The sequence below is a fragment of the Bos indicus genome, chromosome 2, assembly GCF_029378745.1.
Source record: "Bos indicus isolate NIAB-ARS_2022 breed Sahiwal x Tharparkar chromosome 2, NIAB-ARS_B.indTharparkar_mat_pri_1.0, whole genome shotgun sequence".
NCBI classification, from domain to species: Eukaryota; Metazoa; Chordata; class Mammalia; order Artiodactyla; family Bovidae; genus Bos; species Bos indicus.
The window spans coordinates 97,828,614-97,848,469 of record NC_091761.1 but is presented as its reverse complement, the minus strand read 5'-3'; the positions used below and the strand labels follow the sequence as shown (position 1 = coordinate 97,848,469).

At 37.3% G+C, this 19,856-nt stretch overlaps 1 protein-coding gene across 9 annotated transcripts in view; it reads left to right on the top strand.

Moving 5' to 3' along the window:
* Window positions 1-19,856, top strand: part of KANSL1L (KAT8 regulatory NSL complex subunit 1 like) — a 125,559-nt gene that overhangs the window by 88,036 nt on the left and 17,667 nt on the right. For all 9 annotated transcript variants that reach the window (XM_070771482.1, XM_070771460.1, XM_070771479.1 and 6 more), the window contains 2 exons: window positions 14,090-14,255; window positions 16,769-16,876. In XM_070771482.1, coding sequence (XP_070627583.1) covers window positions 14,090-14,255; window positions 16,769-16,876 — 274 coding nt within the window. The remainder of the gene's footprint in view (window positions 1-14,089; window positions 14,256-16,768; window positions 16,877-19,856) is intronic.

Here is a 19,856-nt window from a genome sequence, read left to right as displayed (position 1 = left end):
AGGAGAAATATCAATAGCCTCAGATATGCAGATGACACCACCCTTATGGTAGAAAGCAAAGAACTAAAAAGCCTGTTGATGAAGTAAAAGAGGAGAGTGAAAAAATTGGCTTCAAGTTCAACATTCAGAAAACTAAGATCATGGCATCCAGTCCCATCACTTCATGGCAAATAGATGGGGAAACAGTGGAAATAGTGACTGATCTTATTTTCTGGGGCTCCAAAATCACTGCAGATGGTGACTGCAGCCATGAAATTAAAAGACACTTGCTCCTTGGAAGAAAAGTTATGACCAACCTAGACAGCATATTAAAAAGCAGAGACATGACTTTGCCAACAAAGGTCTGTCTAGTCAAGGCTATGGTTTTTCCAGTAGTTATGAATGGATGTGAGAGATGGACTATAAAAAAAAGCTGAGTGCTGAAGAATTGATGCTTTTGAACTGTGGTGTTGGAGAAGGCCCTTGAGAGTCCCTTGGACTGCAAGAGATCCAACCAGTCCATCCTAAAGGAAATCAGTCCTAAATATTCATTAGAAGGAATGATGCTGAAGCTGAAACTACAATACTTTGGCCACCTGATGCAAAGAACTGACTCATTTGAAAAGACCCTGATGCTGGGAAAGATTGAAGGTGGGAGAAGGGGATGACAGAGGATGAGATGGTTGGATGGCATCACCGACTCTATGGACCTACGTTTGAGTAAACTCTGGGACTTGGTGATGGACAGGGAGGTCTGGTGTGCTGCAGTCCATGAAGTCACAAAGAGTTGGACACGACTAAGCAACTGAACTGAACTCAGGAAACAGAGATGGCATTATTTAGATAAGATCTAGGGAAAACCCTCTTGTCTAATGAGAGGGGTCATCTTGACATACAGGGGAGACCCACTAGGTTTTTGAAAATGTTATATTAATAGCAATTACTGGCTTAGATTGAAAGGGTCAGAAACTGCACAAAATGAAAGTTTTTAGACCCTCAAAATTTTACAGTCAGGCAATGCACGATAGAGCTACTGAGTAACAAACATGTACTAACCTTCTGAAAAAAAGAAGGTAAATCATAGACCTAAATGTGAAAGGAGAACAATAAAACTAGAAGAAAACAATATCTTCATGTCTTTGGGGATAGTCAACTTCTTAAACAGGATATAAACAATACTAATCATAAAAGGAAAATTGTTAATTTGGACTTTGTTAAAATTATGAACCTATTTCCATTAAAGACAGCATCAAAAAGATCAATAAAGCATACACTGAGTTAAGACACTTGCTATATGTTTATATTTGTATGTCTCTCTCTCTCTCTCTCTCTATATATATATATATCCAACAAAGATGTTGTATCCTGAATATATTAATAATTGTGAAAGTGAAGGTGTTAGTTGCTTAGTCGTATCTGACTCTTTGTGACCCCACAGACTGTAGCCCGCCAGACTCCTCAGTCCATGGGATTCTCCAGGCAAGAATATTGGAATGGGTTGCCATGCCCTTCTCCATTGGATCTTCCTGACCCAGGGATTGAACCCAGGTCTCCAGCATTGCTGGCAGATTCTTTACTGTTTGAGCCACAAGGGAAGTCATTAATAATTTAATTTATTCCTAAAAAATAAGAAAATAGCAATCCAATTAAAAATAGGCATAACCCAGAGTTGTAAACTTTAAAATGGTTAAAATAGTAAACTTTTATGTGTATTTTGCCACAGTAAGAACTTCTTTTAAATAAAAAAAACAGAAAACTGAACAGGTCTTTTATAGAGGAGGGATATCCAAATGAACAAGTATATAAAAATGTTTAAAATTATTACTCATCAAAGGAATGCAGTTAAAACCACAGTGAAATACACTGCATACATATATCCTTATAATTCAGCAGTTCTACTCTTAGGAACTTTCCCAGGAGAAATGAATACATTTATACACAAAAAGACATATATAAGAATTATTGTAATAGCTTCCCACCCAGGTAGCGCTAGTGGTAAAGAACCCGCCTACCAATGCAGGAGACATAAGAGGTGCAAGTTTGATCCCTGGGTTGGGAAGATCCCCTGGAGAAGGAAATGGCAACCCATTCCAGTATTCTTGCCTGGAAAATCCTGTGGACAGAGAAGCCTGTTGGGCTACAGTCCATAGGGTTGTAAAGAGTCGGGCACAACTGAAGCAACATTGTAATAGCTTTACTTATTAAAGTCTGAAACTAGAGCAATCTAAATATCTATTGGCAGAATTGTGTCATATCCATAAAAAGGATAGGCTGCTTTTCAATAGTGTAGATGTGTTTCCCAGAATTACGTTGGCTGAAAGAAAAGAGTACATACTGTATATTAAACATAGATAAAAGTTAGCAGTGATAGACCTTACAATTGTGGTTACTTCAGTGCAAGTGGTAGGACTTGCACTGAAAAGTCCTTGACCAGGAAAGGGTACAGCCAAGATTTCTGGGTTGTTGGAACTGCTGTGTATCTCGGTCATGGTGATGGTGGATGCTACATGTATATGTGTGCAAAGATTGATCATGATACGTATCTTCTTCACTATAGAAGTATATATGGATTCATGCTACACAGAGTTAGCCCATCCTTATTTTGGTCATCTCTTTTTACATAATAAACCATCCCCAAATTTAGTGGTTTAAAAACAATTTATAACCTCATGATTCTGTAAATTACCTGAGTGGTTCTTCTTTCAGTCTTGTCTAAGGGGTCTCATACAGTTACAGTGAGATGGCAGCTGGGGCTGGAGTTATCTAGGGTTTTGAATGGGCTTGAATAATTGGGTTTCATTCTCTCTTTATGTAATCTCAGAGCCTTTCCATGGAGCTTCTCCACCAGATTTTTCTTGAGCACAGTAGTTTTACCTGGTGATCCAGATTCTCAAAAATGCAAATATGAAAGCTGTCAGTGCTTTTTAAGACTTAGGTGTGGAATAGTGTGGTTTTATTGGTTAAAGGGAATCCATGTAGGATTTAATGTGGGAGAAACTATTCAAGGGCAAGAGTACTAGGAGCCATCAGTAGGGACTACCATTGACCATCTCTGATTCCCAATTACTGACATCTCTCTCATATGTAAAAATGACTTAATCTTTTCCTGTCAGTTCAGTTCAGTTCAGTTCAGTTGCTCAGTCGTGTCCGACTCTGAGACCCCATGGACTTCAGCACACCAGGCCTCCCTGTCCATCACCAACTCCCGAAGTTTACTCAAATTCATGTCCATCAAGTTGGTGATGCCATCCAACCATCTCATCCTCTGTCATCCCCTTCTCCTCTCACTTTCAATCTTTCCCAGCATCAGGGTCTTTTCAAATGAGTCAGTTCTTTGCATCAGATGGCCAGAGTATTGGAGTTTCAGCCCCAATACTTATTTTCCCCTGAAGACCTCCAATTTCTCATCTCATCACCTCATTAGGTTCAGGCTTAAAATCTTAAAATCATCCTCTTAAATCATGTCCAGGTACCTGCACTGAGACTTTTTATGTATGGCTCCCCAGGTGTTTTTCTTTAGGTTTAGCTCCTCATGTGTGGTTTCTCTGGATGGAAAGATTTGTGAACTAATGTTATTAGTTATTTGATTTATACTCAACATATAATAGTGAGACAGGGATAATCAGAAGAAATACTGCTCAGACAGGGGGAATGGGAAGAATATAGCAGTTCTGAAATACACAGTTACTGCATGTTGCAGGTTTGTTAATGTGGGCCTGTTCCTCTGGAAATGGTTCTTTCTTAGCTATTAGTTCTGCCCTAGCAACTCCTGGCTACATCCTCTGAGTAATCTTTTCTTTTCCATAAAAAGAAGCACCTTTTAAAATATGTAGTGGTTTTCTCAGCATGCTTCCTCTCTGTAAAAGACTAAAAGCCCAGAGGTCTTGTCATTTTGAGCTGCTTCTGTCCTAGTACAAGTTCAAGTCTAAAACTTCATGGTGTTCCTATGTATCACATTGAAATAAACTCCATTATAGAAATATCATATCTGCATACCTCTTCAACACACACCTTACTGGGTTTTGGACTTTGTGTGAGGCTGCTGTGGGACAATACCCTGAAGATACTTACTGGCATTTTTTGTGTAGCACAAGGCGCACCTTTAAGATTCTTTAGAGCCCTCTTGTCTACATGCGAGGATCTGTGAACATGTTTCAAACCTTTCTAACGTCTTGGTTTTCCAGTCTCATCTCTGAGATCCTGACTTTGTGGCCACAGTTTTACTGGCAGCTCTCTGGATTTGACCTTTGTACTGATGTCATTTCTTCCTGTGTGAAACTTTTGCTGTCTGGACTGGCTGTAAATGAGAAACAGTCTTATTTTTGAACCCATCAAGTCTTAGTTCTGTATTTTCTTTAAATTTTGCTTGAAAACTTAGCTCCTTTTGTGCCTAAGCTCATTACTCCATCCATACTTAATCATAGGCAGTTAAGTGAACAATTGGCACTTAAATATTCTGCCTAGAAACCTCCTTAGCCAGATCTATGAATTCATTATGTACCATTTTTATCCTCCACACTTTTATAGGCAATTATTATACTACTTGTTGTGTCAGAGCAACAAGATAAAAGAAATAGAGGTAAAAGGATTGGGATAATTATTTAGAATCATCATTTGTAGAGGTTATGATCCCTTAGCTGGGCAAAATTCATAAAAAGCATAATTTAGTATGCATTTTTACTTGATTTTGTCCCTTTTGCAACAGTAATCTCTAATAAGAATGTCAGATAATAATAGCTAATAGTTATTAAGCAATTATTATGTGCCAGACACTGTTTCAACTTATGAATACCTTATACATAATTCTTCTTTCATGCCCGATTTTATACGAGAAAACCGAGGGGAAAAAAAAGAATTGGAAGATACAAAAATAAATGAAAAATATACAGGTTAGAGGAGAAGATTCAGCATATGTGTTCACAGAGGGAAACACCTAGGATAGCTGGCTTCTGCAACCACTTTTGTCCTGGAGCTTTGGCAGAAATTTTTAAATTTGGTGCAGTTGCTAGTAGATGATGGTTATGGGGGATGCTGTTGGGCTCTTTTTTGAGACCTGAAACACACAGCCAGTTTTCACTTCAGAACATTTTTGACCAATGTTTTCCTCATCAGTTCAGTTCAGTTCAGTCAGTAGCTCAGTCGTGTCTGACTCTTTGCGACCCCATGAATCGCAGCACGCCAGGCCTCCCTGTCCATCACCAACTCCCAGAGTTCACCCAGACTCACGTCCATCAAATTGGTGAGGCCATCCAGCCACCTCATCCTCTGTCGTCCCCTTCTCTTCCTGCTCCCAATCCCTCCAAGCATCAGTCTTCTCCAGTGAGTCAACTCTTCGCATGAGGTGGCCAAAGTACTGGAGTTTCAGCTTTAGCATCATTCCTTCCAAAGAACACCCAGGACTGATCTCCTTTAGAATGGACTGGTTGGATCTCCTTGTAGTCCAAGGGACTCTCAAGAGTCTTCTCCAACACCACAGTTCAAAAGCATCAATTCTTTAGCGCTCAGCTTTCTTTACCATCTAACTCTCACATCCATACATGACCACTGGAAAAACCATAGCCTTGACTAGACGGATCTTTGTTGGCAAAGTAATGTCTCTGCTTTTGAATATGCTATCTAGGTTGGTCCTAACTTTCCTTCCAAGGAGTAAGCATCTCTTAACTTCATGGCTGCAGTCACCATCTGCAGTGATTTTGGAGCCCAAAAACATAAAGTCTGACACTGTTTCCACTGTTTACCCATCTATTTCCCATGAAGTGATGGGACCAGATGCCATGATCTTCATTTTCTGAATGTTGAACTTAAAGCCAACTTTTTCACTCTCCTCTTTCACTTTCATCAAGAGGCTTTTTAGTTCCTCTTCACTTTCTGCCATAAGGGTGGTGTCATCTGCATATCTGAGGTTATGATATTTCTCCGGGAAATCTTGATTCTAGCTTGTGCTTCTTCCAGCCCCATGTTTCTCATGATGTACTCTGCATATAAGTTAAATAAGCAGAGTGACAATATACAGCCTTGATGTATTCCTTTTCCTATTTGGAACCAGTCTGTTGTTCCATGTCCAGTTCTAACTGTTGCTTCGTGACCTGCATATAGGTTTCTCAAGGGGCAGGTCAGGTGGTCTGGTATTCCCATCTCCTTCAGAATTTTCCACAGTTTATTGTGATCCACATAGTCAAAGGCTTTGGCATAGTCAATAAAGCAGAAGTAGATATTTTTATGGAACTCTCTTCCTTTTTCAATGATCCAGTGGATGTTGGCAATTTGATCTCTGGTTCCTCTGCCTTTTCTAAAACCAGGTTGAACATCTGGAAGTTCACGGTTCACGTATTGCTGAAGCCTGGCTTGGAGAATTTTGAGCATTACTTTACTAGAGTGTGAGATGAGTGCAATTGTGTGGTAGTTTCAGCATTCTTTGGCATTGCCTTTCTTTGGGATTGGAATGAAAACTGACCTTTTCCAGTCCTGTGGTCACTGCTGAGTTTTCCAAATGTGCTGGCATATTGAGTGCAGCACTTTCACAGCATCATCTTTCAAGATTTGAAATAGCTCCACTGGAATTCCATCACCTCCACTAGCTTTGTTCATAGTGATGCTTTCTAAGGCCCACTTGACTTCACATTCCAGGATGTATGGCTCTAGATGAGTGATCACATCATCGTGATTATCTTGGTCATGAAGATCTTTTTTGTACAGTTCTGTGTATTCTTGCACCTCTTTTTAATATCTTCTGCTTCTGTTAGTCCATCCCATTTCTGTCTTTTATTGAGCCCATCTTTGCATGAAATGTTCCCTTGGTATCTCTAATTTTCTTTTTCTTTTTTTTTCTAATTTTCTTGAAGAGATCTCTAGTCTTTCCCATTCTGTTGTTTTCCTCTATTTCTTTGCATTGATTGCTGAGGAAGGCTTTCTTATCTCTCCTTGCTATTCTTTGGAACTCTGCATTCAGATGCTTATATCTTTCCTTTTCTCCTTTGCTTTTCGCTTCTCTTCTTTTCACAGCTATTTGTAAGGCCTCCCCAGACAGCCATTTTGCTTTTTTGCATTTCTTTTCCATGGGGATGGTCTTGATCCCTGTCTCCTATACAATGTCAAGAACCTCCATCCATAGTTCATCAGGCACTCTATCTATCAGATCTAGTCCCTTAAATCTATTTCTCACTTCCACTGTATAATCATAAGGGATTTGATTTAGGTCATACCTGAATGGTCTAGTGGTTTTCCCTACTTTCCTCAATTTCAGTCTGAATTTGGCAATAAGGAGTTCATGGTCTGAGCCACAGTCAGCTCCTGGTCTTGCTTTTGCTGACTGTATAGAGCTTCTCCATCTTTGGCTGCAAAGAATATAATCAATCTGATTTCAGTGTTGACCATCTAGTGATGTCCATGTGTAGAGTCTTCTCTTATGTTGTTGGAAGAGGGTGTTTGCTATGACCAGTGCATTCTCTTGGCAAAACTCTATTAGCCTTTGCCCTGCTTCATTTTGTATTCCAAGGCCAAATTTGCCTGTTACTCCAGGTGTTTCTTGACTTTCTACTTTTGTATTCCAGTCCCCTGTAATGAAAAGGACATCTTTTTTGGGTGTTAGTTCTAAAAGGTCTTGTAGGTCTTCATAGAACCGTTCAACTTCAGCTTCTTCAGTGTTACTAGTTGGGGCATAGACTTGGATTACTGTGATACTGAATGGTTTGCCTTGGAAATGAACAGAGATCATACTGTTGTTTTTGAGATGCATCCAAGTACGGCATTTCAGACTCTTTTGTTGACCATGAAGGCTACTCCATTTCTTCTAAGGGATTCCTGCCCACAGTAGTAGATATAATGGTCATCTGAGTTAAATTCACCCATTCCAGTCCGTTTTAGTTTGCTGATTCCTAGAATGTCGATGTTCACTCTTGCATATATATGGAGCATATATTATGCTTATGTTTTCCTCATAACACTGGCTAAATACTCAGGCTGCAGAGAACAGTAGGCTTAAAAAAATCATCAGTGACAAAACCCATTCAAAGAAGGGTGGCACTCTCAGTGTACTCTTAAGATTTTTTTCTTAAAGTCTGAATGATTAGGGAAAGGTCTGTAAAATACAGCAAACACTTAACTGAAAATCTTGAAGGGCCAAGAACAAATTAGGGATAGAAAACCATATGAGGGCAGCAACCCATAGTTAACTGAGCGCACTCCCCATGTAGATTAAAGAGAGAAACCCGCAGTTTGTCTGCTTAGCAGTGGGGAAAGGGAATCCTCTGTGGAGAAAGATTACATCATTTGGAGCCTTTGTGATTTTTAAAAATATACTGTCTGGCATTCAATCAAAAATTACTAGGCATCCCAAAAGATAGGACCAGATGACTAGCCTTCAAGAGAGAAAAACAGACAGATTACTAAGATACAGTTAGTAATGGAGCATATATTATGCTTATCTGTTAAGAGCATGCTGTGCTGTGCTTAGTCACTCAGTCGTGTCTTTTTGTGACCCCATGGACTCTAGCCCTCCAGTCTCTGTCCATGGCATTCTCCAGGCATGAATACTAGAGTGGGTTGCCATGCCCTCCTCCAGGGGATCTTGCTAACCCAGGGATCAAACCCAGGTCCCGCACATTGCAAATGGATTCTTTACCAGCTGAGTCACCAGGGAAGCCCAAGAATACTGAAGTGGGTAGCCTGTCCCTTCTTCAGGGGATCTTCCTGTCCCTGGAATGGAACTGAGGTCTCCTGCATTTCAGGTGGATTCTTTACCAGCTGAGCTACCAGGGAAGCCGTCATGGAGTATACAGTGAAAGTGACTAAAGTGAAGTCGCTCAGTCATGTCCAACTCTTTGTGACCCCATGGATTACAACCTAAGAGGCTCCTCTGTCCATGGGATTTTCCAGGCGAGAATACTGGAGTGGGTTGCCATTTCCTTCTCCAGGAGATCTTCCCGACCTGGGGATCAAACCCAGGTCTCCCACATTGGAGGCAGATGCTTTACCGTCTGAGCCACCAGGGGAGTATAAGATACAGTTAAGGAACCAAAAGACTTATTAAGATTAAATACTCAAATAGAAGCACAGAGATAAAAATAGAAAAAAAAATACACAAACAGAATTAGAGAACTGTGAATTAGTGAAATAAATTAACCATATATGTTATTGGACTCTGCTGCTGCTGCTGAGTCACTTCAGTCGTGTCCAACTCTCTGTGACCCCATAGACGGCAGCCCACCAGGATGCCCTGTCCCTGGGATTCTCCAGGCAAGAACACTGGAGTGGGTTTCCATTTCCTTCTCCAATGCATGAAAGTGAAAAGTGAAAGTGAAGTCACTCAGTCATGTCTGACCCTCAGTGACCCCATGGAGTGTAGCCTTCCAGGCTCCTCCATCCATGGGATTTTCCAGGCAAGAGTACTGGAGTGGGGTGCCATTGCCTTCTCCGTATTGGACTCTAGAAGAAAGGAAAGAAAATAGGGGGTAAGTAACATTTGAACAGGGAGCAAGAAATGGCAACCCACTCCAGTGTTCTTGCCTGGAGAATCCCAGGGGTCGGGGAGCCTGGTGGGCTGCCATCTATGGGGTCGCCCAGAGTCGGACACGACTGAAGTGACTTAGCAGCAGCAGCAACATTTGAACAGATGATAATAGTATTTCCGAAACTAAAGCAGGACATCAACTGATGGATACAAATTCTCTGAAACTCAAAAATAACAAATACATAGAAATTATATCAAGACATAGGAGGCCTGCTAAAAAGTGAGGACATAGAAAAATGTTAAAAGTAGTCAGGGTAAAAAAGATATATTACCTTCACATGAGGTCAACAATAAGACCTAACTACTGGGTAGAAGGAGCTTCCCAGGTGGCGCTAGTGGTAAAGAACCTGTCTGCCAGTGCAGGAGCTGTAGGAGATGCAGGTTCTATCCCTGGGTTGGGCAGATTCCCTGGAGGAGGAAATGGCAAGCCACTCCAGTATTCTTGCCTGGAGAATCTCATGATCACAGGAGCCTGGAGGGCTACAGTCCATAGGTTGCAGAGTCTAACATGACTGAAGTGACTTAGCATGCATGCACACTGAGTAGAAATAATGGAAACCAGATGAAAAGGTGAATATTCTTAAAGTGCTGCAAGAAAAAAAGTCAATCTGGTATTCTATATCCATAAAAATATCCTTAAAAATGATGATATACAAAAGTTTCAAATAAATAAAAATGGAGGGAATTTGTTGATAGCAAATCTACACAACAGGAGAAGGAACATGATCCTATACGGAAACAGAATTGTAGAAAGAAGTGAAGAACAATGGAAAGAATAAATATATGGGTAATATAAATGTTGACAATAAAAATAATGGTAGTATAATGTAGTGTTTTAACTATATATGGACTTGAAATGCATTACAACAGTAACAAAGAGGAGAGTGAATGGAGTTTAAAAGTGTTCTAATGTTCCAGTGTTTTCAGGGAAGTGGTCAAAGGAATAATTTGTTTTATACTCTAAAAGCCTTAAGTTACGTATGCATTGTAATCTCTAGGAAAACCACTAAAAGAAAAGAGAAGAATGTATAAGTTGAAGTTAATTGAGGGGAAAAACATGACAAAATATTTTATCAATCCTAATAAACCAGAATCAGTGAAACGTAAGAACAAATATACATACGCAAAAATTTCCATATGCAATATAGAAAATAAATCCAGTTTCTGGTTCTTTGCAAAGAAATTGTTAAATCTCTAGCAAGATTCCTCAAGAAAAATTGAAAGTTGCTTTGACATTTATAAATTTGTTAATGTAGTAACCCACATTAAGAAAAGTCAAGTAATCATTTCAATAGATTCATAAAAAGTATATGATTAAGTTCAACATTAACATAGTTAAAAAAAAATACTTTGGCAGAGAAGACATATATTCTGATAAAGTGTATACAGAAAAAAACTGCAATCATTCTTAATCCTTGTAATTTTTAATTATGAAAAATTTTTAGAAGCATTTACTGTATAATAAGGGACAAAACAATGTGTCTTTTGGCCATTTCTATTCATATTGAACTGGTGAGCCTATCCAGCATGTTTGGAACCTTATAAATAAAAATAGTTCAAGGTTTTAGGACTGAATGAAAGAATCTAAACTGTCATGACTTGTAGAGAATATGTTTGATTAATGGAAAAACCTACCTAGGAACCGGGCTCCTCCTGACTTTTTGTTTGATCTTTTGAGCATTACCCTTACTCACAAGACTGGGGCGGGACAGGGATCACCATCATAGGTGGAAGAATGGAGTGCTAAATTACCTTCTAAAGGGAAGTTTCTAAAGGTTTCACAGATGACTCCTCTTCATGGTGTTCTGACTAGAATTTAGTAATTTGTAGATGCAAGGACACTTGGGAAATGTGCCCAACTGAAAATCAGGAGTTTTAGAACAGGGAGGAAGCCAACACAGATATTGGGAGGAAAGTAGCAGTCTTCATCACAGGCTCGTGGAGGCGAGACAGGAAGAGAAGTCATCAAAGGTATTGGCATTGTTCTGTTTCTAAAAGTAGGATAGTGTGTATAGGTGCTTTTTAAACGTTATTTTATACCTCCCTTATAAATTATATACTTTTGTATATATGAAACGGTTCATTACTAAAATTAAAACATGTAGTGGATAGTTTTCAGGCTTTACTTTGCTTGAATCTTATGCAGCATATGGTATTGTTGATCACTCCCTCTAGACATTTGAATTTTTATTGGCAAGAATCTCCAGGTTTTTCTCTTATTTCTCCATCCATTCCTTTTCAGCCTCCTGGGCTTCACTTTCTCTGCAGGGGAAAAAAGGCCTTTTCCTAGATGCCCCTCACTTGTCTCCATAATTATTTAGGATAGTTTCAAATTGGCTAATGGGTTTCCTGGATTTGGAAAAATTGCAAGAGAAAACTAATTACATGGTAAATATTCAGATTTTATCACCAAATTTTATTCATAATGTTCTAGCCATACATGGAAAAAGAGAGGTTAGCACATTTTTTTCTTTGTAATTTTAAATAATTGTTCCTTATATCTTTTTGAACTACATCATAAAAGAACAAATAATTCTAGAGTGAGTCACAAGTACCAGTGCATCTTGTAAAGGTAAGAAATTGCAACTGTTCCCATAGATATATAGCATCATTAGAATAAATTTTGGAAATAACTCACAGCTTTATTATCATGTCCCCCATGTTATATCTTCTTACAAAATCATCAATTTGCTTGACCACCCAGAATAATGACTGCATTTCCTAGACTTCTTGCAGCTGAGTATGATTAGCTGACCTAAGTCTTGGCCAATGCAATATAAACAGAAGTCATTACATGATAAATTTTAGCATATATTAACAGGAACTATTTTTCCCCCAGTGGAATAGTCTTAGGCACACATGTATTTGAAAATTCTATTCACTTAAGTTTTTTTAAGAGCAAATGAGATAAAATCCATTTGGTCAGCACTCAAGCTTCAACCATATGTTAGGGATTGTGTCAGGTTCCAGGAATACAGGATTGAACAAATTATAGTCCCAACCTTCAAGGAGCTCACAGTCCAAAGGAAATCTAGTTAAATGCTATGGCAGGCATGGCTATGCCTCTCTCTGTCAAAACACAGAGAAAACATGCCAGTTAGCCAGGAAACTCAAACTCAAGAAAATTGACAAACTCAATGTAAGTTTACAAAGTAATTTTTTTTAAATAGCATCTAAAATTCTGTTATTATGAGCATTTTAAATATCATTTCAAAAAAAAGAGTCCTAATGATACTGTAGTAGGTGGAGGTAAGAGGTGACAGAAGGAACGCAAGTAAACTCATATTAACTTTTAAAATATTTTTTCTGTTTTATAGAATTTTTTCATTGGTTGTATCCTTATCTGCTCTGTTAGTTGCTCAGTCATGTCCAATTCTTTGTGACCCGTGGACTTTTGCCAGCCAGGCTGCTGTCCATAGGATTCTCCAGGCAAGAATACTGGAGCGGGTTGCCATTTCCTTCTCCAGGGAATCTTCCCAACCCAGGGATTGAACCCTGGTCTCCCACATTGCAGACTGATTCTTTATAGTCTGAGCCACCAGAGAAGCCCAACTACTTATAACCAGAAAAAAATAATTTAAGAACCCAACATTTAAACATTATTTATTTTTAATGTAGCAGTGTAACTTTTTTATTTAGCAACATGATTTTCATGAGATTTCTGGAATCTTAACTTTACCTTAAACTGAGACTCATGTAACATACTGCATATTTTATACATATCTTTATTTTTTTTATTGAAGGATAATTGCTTTACAGAATTTTGTTGTTTTCTGTCAAACCTCAACATTAATCAGCCATAGGTATACATATATCCCCTCCCTTTTGAACCTCCCTCCCATTCCCTTCCCATCCACCCCTCTAGGTTGATACAGTGCCCCTGTTGAGTTTCCTGAGCCATACAGCAAATTCCCGTTGGCTATCTATTTTACATATGGTAATGTAAGTAATGTTTTATTTTAAATTCAGTTTTATTTAATGTATATATATGATATTCTTCATAGTGTTTCACTATTGTTCCAGGGTAGATATTGCCTGGTATTATAATTCAAAGCAGACTCTAGTTTCACTCATTGGTTATAACAGATTAGAAGGAGGAAAACAGTACAGTTGACCCTGGAACAAGGTGGGGTTATAGAGGCATCAACCCCACACAGCAAAAAAAAAAAAGTCTAAGGCAATGCGTAACTTTATAGTCAGTTGGCCTTCCTCCCTGTCTTGTGGTTCAGCATCCAAGGATTCAGCCAACCATGGCTCATGTAATACTATAGTACCTATTAAGTAAAAAAAACCCGCATATAAGTAGACCTGCATAGTTCAAGCCTGTGTTCAACAGTCAGCTATAGGCACAATTCTTCTTAGCATGGTACCTGCTCAGTGTCGCATTTCTCACTAATCTGAAGTGTAATCATTTTCTTTTGACCTAAAGTTGTTCAAACTCATTTATCTTTTTCATAAAGTGCTCTCTCCAAGGTGATTCAGTAATCCAGGACTTCTTGCTGATGTCATTCACACACTGTACTCTTAACTGTTATATTCTCTCTGAATCAGTTTTCAAAAAAAAATGAAGTCTTTAAATAATTATTCTTGTTTTCCTTACAGACTTTGCCTTCAAAAGAAACAAGGTTTTTAAATACCACACAGATGCCTTGCCTGCAGTCAGCTTCAATTTGGAGTAGCTGTGAACACAATTCAAAGTCTCAAATGTTAACAGAACATGTATCAGAGTTAGATTCTTCTTTCCATTCTGTTCTATCATTGCCATCAGGTAAACCTCCTTATAAATTAATTAATGAATTAATGTTCTGTAAGTTGATTTTTTAATTCCTTGGAAACCATTTTGACTAACTTTGCAAAGTACTTAGCTTTTGATCTCCCTTTGAGTGTTAAATTTTTAGCATTTTATTGATAATATGGCTATGCTATTGAAATGTTTCTCAGTAAGTCAGGGTTCTTTTTCTAATGTGTGTTTTTTTTTTTTGCATGGAGTTTTCCCACCATATAGTATTCCCCCATCTATAATCAGCATTGAATTTCAGAGAAGAAAACTGTCCATCTTTAGACGTACTCAACTTTTGAACCTCAAAAATACCAGTAATCTACAATGGAGCAGATGAGGCATTACATCCCTATGTCCCTAATATGGCTTTAAGTTTCTCTCCAGTTCCTGTTTTCTGTTTGAATGTTTCCAGTCTTATGTACATTGAAACTGAAGTAAATATTTAGGGTAAAAAAAGAAAACATTCTTCACACTGGTTATCTCAAGTTCATTTATTTATGGGAAGATATGTCAAATGAGCTTTTGTTTCCTTTTCAGCTTTTGGTTCTAATCACCCAGGGACTGCTCCTCTTTGTAAAGCACCATTTCTTGTACCTATTCCTGCCCTGAATCTTAGTTTGGTTTTTACCAGTATTACAATGGTTTCTTAGCTATACCATACATTGAAGTAAGCTCCTGGTAGGAGCTGTTTCACTGTATCTTTGAGGAAACCTTAATAAAAGAAAGAAAAAATATTTATGACAATAATAACACAGCCAACATTTGATCTTAGAATACACTGGATCCTATAAGCATGTTACATTTTCCTCTAATTCTTGCAGCAACCCCATGAGAGTGATTGTTGTCTTCTTTATCTTACATATAAGAACACTGAGGCTTAGAGATATTAAATTACTCATTCAAGAGTACACAGCTAGTAAATGATGGAGACAGGATTTGACCTGAAGTTGTCATTCTCCAGAGCCATACTCCTAACCATACTCTTTACTTCCTGTTTTCTTATTAGTAAATTTGTTTCTGATGAAAAAACCTGAGATCTGGCATAAGTATCTTTCATCCTACTAATGTTACATCTAATAAATTAAGATTAGCTTCCTTACCTACTAGTTAGGGTTATCTTTCTTCTTTTGTTCATTTAATACAAATCTGAATACCTGCTGTATACTACGTATGATAGGAAAATGAATGCAAATAAATCCCTCAAGGTACTTGCATTCCAATTCGACAACTGAGATATAAACTATTAAATGGAATAAAGTGTTATGAAACTTTACTAAAAGCTCACAGGTTACAGGGTGGGTTCTAAGGAAGGTATATGAGTAGAACAAGCACCTTCCCTACTTCCGTCAGGTTTTCCAACAACTAAAGAACAGTGGTAGAAGAGGTGATACTCTACATAATAGGTGATGTTTCTTTGGAGAAACTTGTTTTGGTAATTGGAAATATCAGAATCCTGAAATGTTTATGCAGTATATTTAATTTGTATTCTTATTTTCATTTTGTTATATAGTTTTCTCATGGTCTTAGTATAGTGATAGCATTGAAAGCTATCTTACCCCTGCCCCATGGGAAAGTTTCCAAGATGATACTTATGAACCCATTTTTGTGTGCATATTTTTCCACACTTGAGTATGGATCTGCTATTAAAATACATTATTTTGAGGGAAACCTACTTCTTTGTTTAAAATTGAGACTTTTTCTGGATCTATGTTAATTTATGCATTCATAATTAGTTCTCTTAAAAATATCTTCAGTAGCAAAACTTTGAATAAACAACCACTTTATAAAATATTTCTTTATATTTCTTAGGAAAAAGTTTTTAAGATGATTGTTTTTGCATTCTTTATTGAAGAAAACATGCTTTGGTTAATAAATGTGAAGCACATCTGTTTTATTTACTTAGCTTCTCTTTTGGCTGTGAGAATATGGAACATAAACGTAGTGAATTGAACAACTCTCCTAAGCCTCTACTTAGGAGAAGAGAACTAGATTGTCAGTATGTTTTGATTTTCGTAAAAGTAGATTTAATTTTGTGATTCATAACAGTAGTAAACTAAGGGAATGTTAAATGACATTTTCATAAAAGGTTGCATCTGTATTATAGTGTTTTTCCTTCAAGTAACTAAACTTGTATAATTATGTCTTTTGGAAACTTCATTATTTCAAATGCAGAGTTTGTAGGGGTGGGTGGAATGGACTTAGGTTTGACTATATATTTTATTAAAGACTTTTTGGGAGCATTTGTTTCATCTGCAAGTAGTATTTAATGTTTATACTTTTGTTCACCTTATGTACTATTTTAGTTTATGAAATTGTTCATAGTCTTTGTTTAGTATGTATAATCAGTAATTTCCAAAATATTGCTTACACTTGGAAAGAATATTTTGCAACTTCTAATAGTTGTGACGTTTCAAGCTTTTGCTTATTTTTCTAAATCTTAATATGGGACGGTATGAAGAGTGATTTCACTGAAAATATTTTTGTTTGCTTTATTTTTCTAGATGTGCCTCTTCGTTTTCACTTTGAAACACTGTTAAAAAAAACTGAAATAAAAGGAGATCTTACTGAAAATAAATTTTTAGGAGACTGTATCATATCTCCATCACCTGGTATGTTACTTATAAATTTTGTACTTTATATATTTTTTACATCTTTCATATACTTATTACTTTTGCTAAGGACATAAAATTTAACAAAGGAATGAATGTAAGTCCTTAATTTTTAATATTCACTTTTCATACATCACACACAAACAGAAAATACACAGCAGTAATCCTAACAGGAAATGTGCAATACTTATGGAATATTGAATGAGAATTATGAAATGTTATTGATAAATATAAAAGGAAATTTAAATAAACATGGGAAAACAGCACTACTGGATGGTAAGAATCATTACGATATCAGTTCTTCCTACTGGTTTATGTTTGGTGCAATGTAACTTGAAGTTCTAAAAGAATTTGGTTAACTTAAAATAATTGTACGGCCCATTGGAAGAATTAATGGGAAAATGTAAAAGGAATTGCTGGAAAAAATATTGAGAGAATCTAGCCCAACCACATATGAAAACATTACAGAAATCTATAAACATTAGCATAGCTTCTGTTTTGCTTACATTTAGCAAAGTAGATTCATGAAGCAGACTACATAGCTTATTCTTTATTATTTAAAGGAAGAATTGTAATCAGTAAGAAAGTGGAGAACTATTCAGTAAAGAGTATTGTTAGTCATTTTGGGGAAAATGTTTATACACTCATATCATTTATCAGTAAATTCTATATGGTTCCAAGAATTTTAAATAGGACACTAAAGTTACATAATAAAATTTGAAAAATTATAATGAAACTCTAAATTGGGGATGGGGACATTGTGCTTGGAAGCAATCAGAAAAAGAAAGAAAATATATCTGCATATTTTTCAACATCAAAATGTTACACAAAACAAGATATTTCCAAATGAAATCATCATCTCCCTCAAAAACTCAGCATTTTTTTGAATGTGAATACCTGTTAGACGTGGAGTTTTAAACCATAACAGATCTTTAAATAAACTTAAAAAACAAGTAGCCTTTAAAAATACCAATAATAACCCATTAGAATTTGTAAAATAATAAATTATCCTAGACATATTGACAATGAAAATATAAAATATATAGGATTAAACTTAACAACAAATTACATGAGAGAAACTTGAAAAGTTTACTGAGGAACAGAAGAGTATATCTGCTTGTATGGAGAGAAATACTCTGCTCCTGTCAAAAGAAAAGTTGTAACTATAGGTGTCATTTTTCCTCAAATGAACTTATAATGTAATTCTAATCAAAATCCCAGAGGCACTCTTCTTAAAGTAAATGCTGAATATCCAATAAAACTTTTAAAAGTTCTATAAGGTGTCAGTCCATAAAGGACAGAAATGGTGATGAAATTCCAGTTGAGCTATTTCAAATCCTAAAGGATGATGCTGTGAAAGTGTTGCACTGAATATGCCAGCAAATTTGGAAAACTCAGCAGTGACCACAGGACTGGAAAAGTTCAGTTTTCATTCCAATCCCAAAGAAAGGTAATGCCAAAGAATGCTCAAACTACCGCACAGTTGCACTCATCTCACACGCTAGTAAAGTAATGCTCAAAATTCTCCAAGCCAGGCTTCAGCAATACGTGAACCGTGAACTTCCACATGTTCAACCTGGTTTTAGAAAAGGCAGAGGAACCAGAGATCAAATTGCCAACATTCACTGGATCATCAAAAAAGCAAGAGAGTTCCAGAAAAACATCAATTTCTGCTTTATTGACTATGCCAAAGCCTTTGACTGTGTGGATCACAATAAACTGTGGAAAATTCTGAAAGAGATGGGAATACCAGACCACCTGACCTGCCTCTTGAGAAATCTGTATGCAGGTCAGGAAGCAACAGTTAGAACCGGACATGGAACAACAGACTGGTTCCAATCGAGAAAGCAGTACATCAAGGCTGTATATTGTTACCCTGCTTATTTAACTTATATGCAGAGTACATCATGAGAAATACTAGGCTGGATGAAACACAAGCTGGAATCAAGATTTCCAGGAGAAATATCAATAACCTCAGATATGCAGATGACACCACCCTTACGGCAGAAAGTGAAGAAGAACTAAAGAGCCTCTTGGTGAAAGTGAAAGAGGAGAGTGAAAAAGCTGGCTTAAAACTCAACATTCAGAAAACTAAGATCATGGCATCTGGTCCCATCACTTCATGGCAAATAGATGGGGAAACAGTGACAGACTTTATATTTTGGGGCTCCAAAATCACTGCAGATGCTGACTGCAGCCATGAAATTAAAAGACACTTGCTCCTTGGAAGAAAAGTTATGAACAACCTGCACAGCATATTAAAAAGCAAAGACGTTAGTTTGCTAACAAAGGTCTGTCTAGTTAAAGCTATGGTTTTTCCAGTAGTCATGTATGATGTGAGAGTTGGACTATAAAGAAAGCTGAGTGCAGAAGAATTGATGCTTTTGAACTGTGGTGTTGGAGAACTCTTGAGAGTCCCTTGGACTGCAAGGAGATCCAACCAGTCCATCCTAAAGGAGATCAGTACTGAATATTCATTGGAAGGACTGATGCTGAAGCTGAAACTCCAATACTTTGGCCACCTGATTCGAAGAACTGACTTACTTGAAAAGACTCTGATGCTGCTAAAGATTGAAGGCAGGAGGAGAAGGGCATGACAGAGGATAAGATGGTTGGATGGCATCACCAACTCGATGGACATGAGTTTGAGTAAGTTTCGGAAGTTGGTGATAGACAGGGAAGCCTAGCGTGCTGCAGACCATTGGGTCGCAAAGAGTTGGACATGACTGAGTGAACTGAACTAATAAGGTGTCAGATATCGAAATATAGAGGTATAATCATTAAAACATTTTGATGCTGTTAGAAGCCAAGGGAACTAAATAAAAAGCCTAGAGATAAGCCCAAGGATTTATTATATGAATGATATTTCCTATTAGAGTGGAAAAGATAGCCTAATAAACAGTAATAACAATTCTTATGAAGCATTCCTTATACACTATTACAGTAATGAAGGGCTTTATATCTGTAATTTCCTTTAATC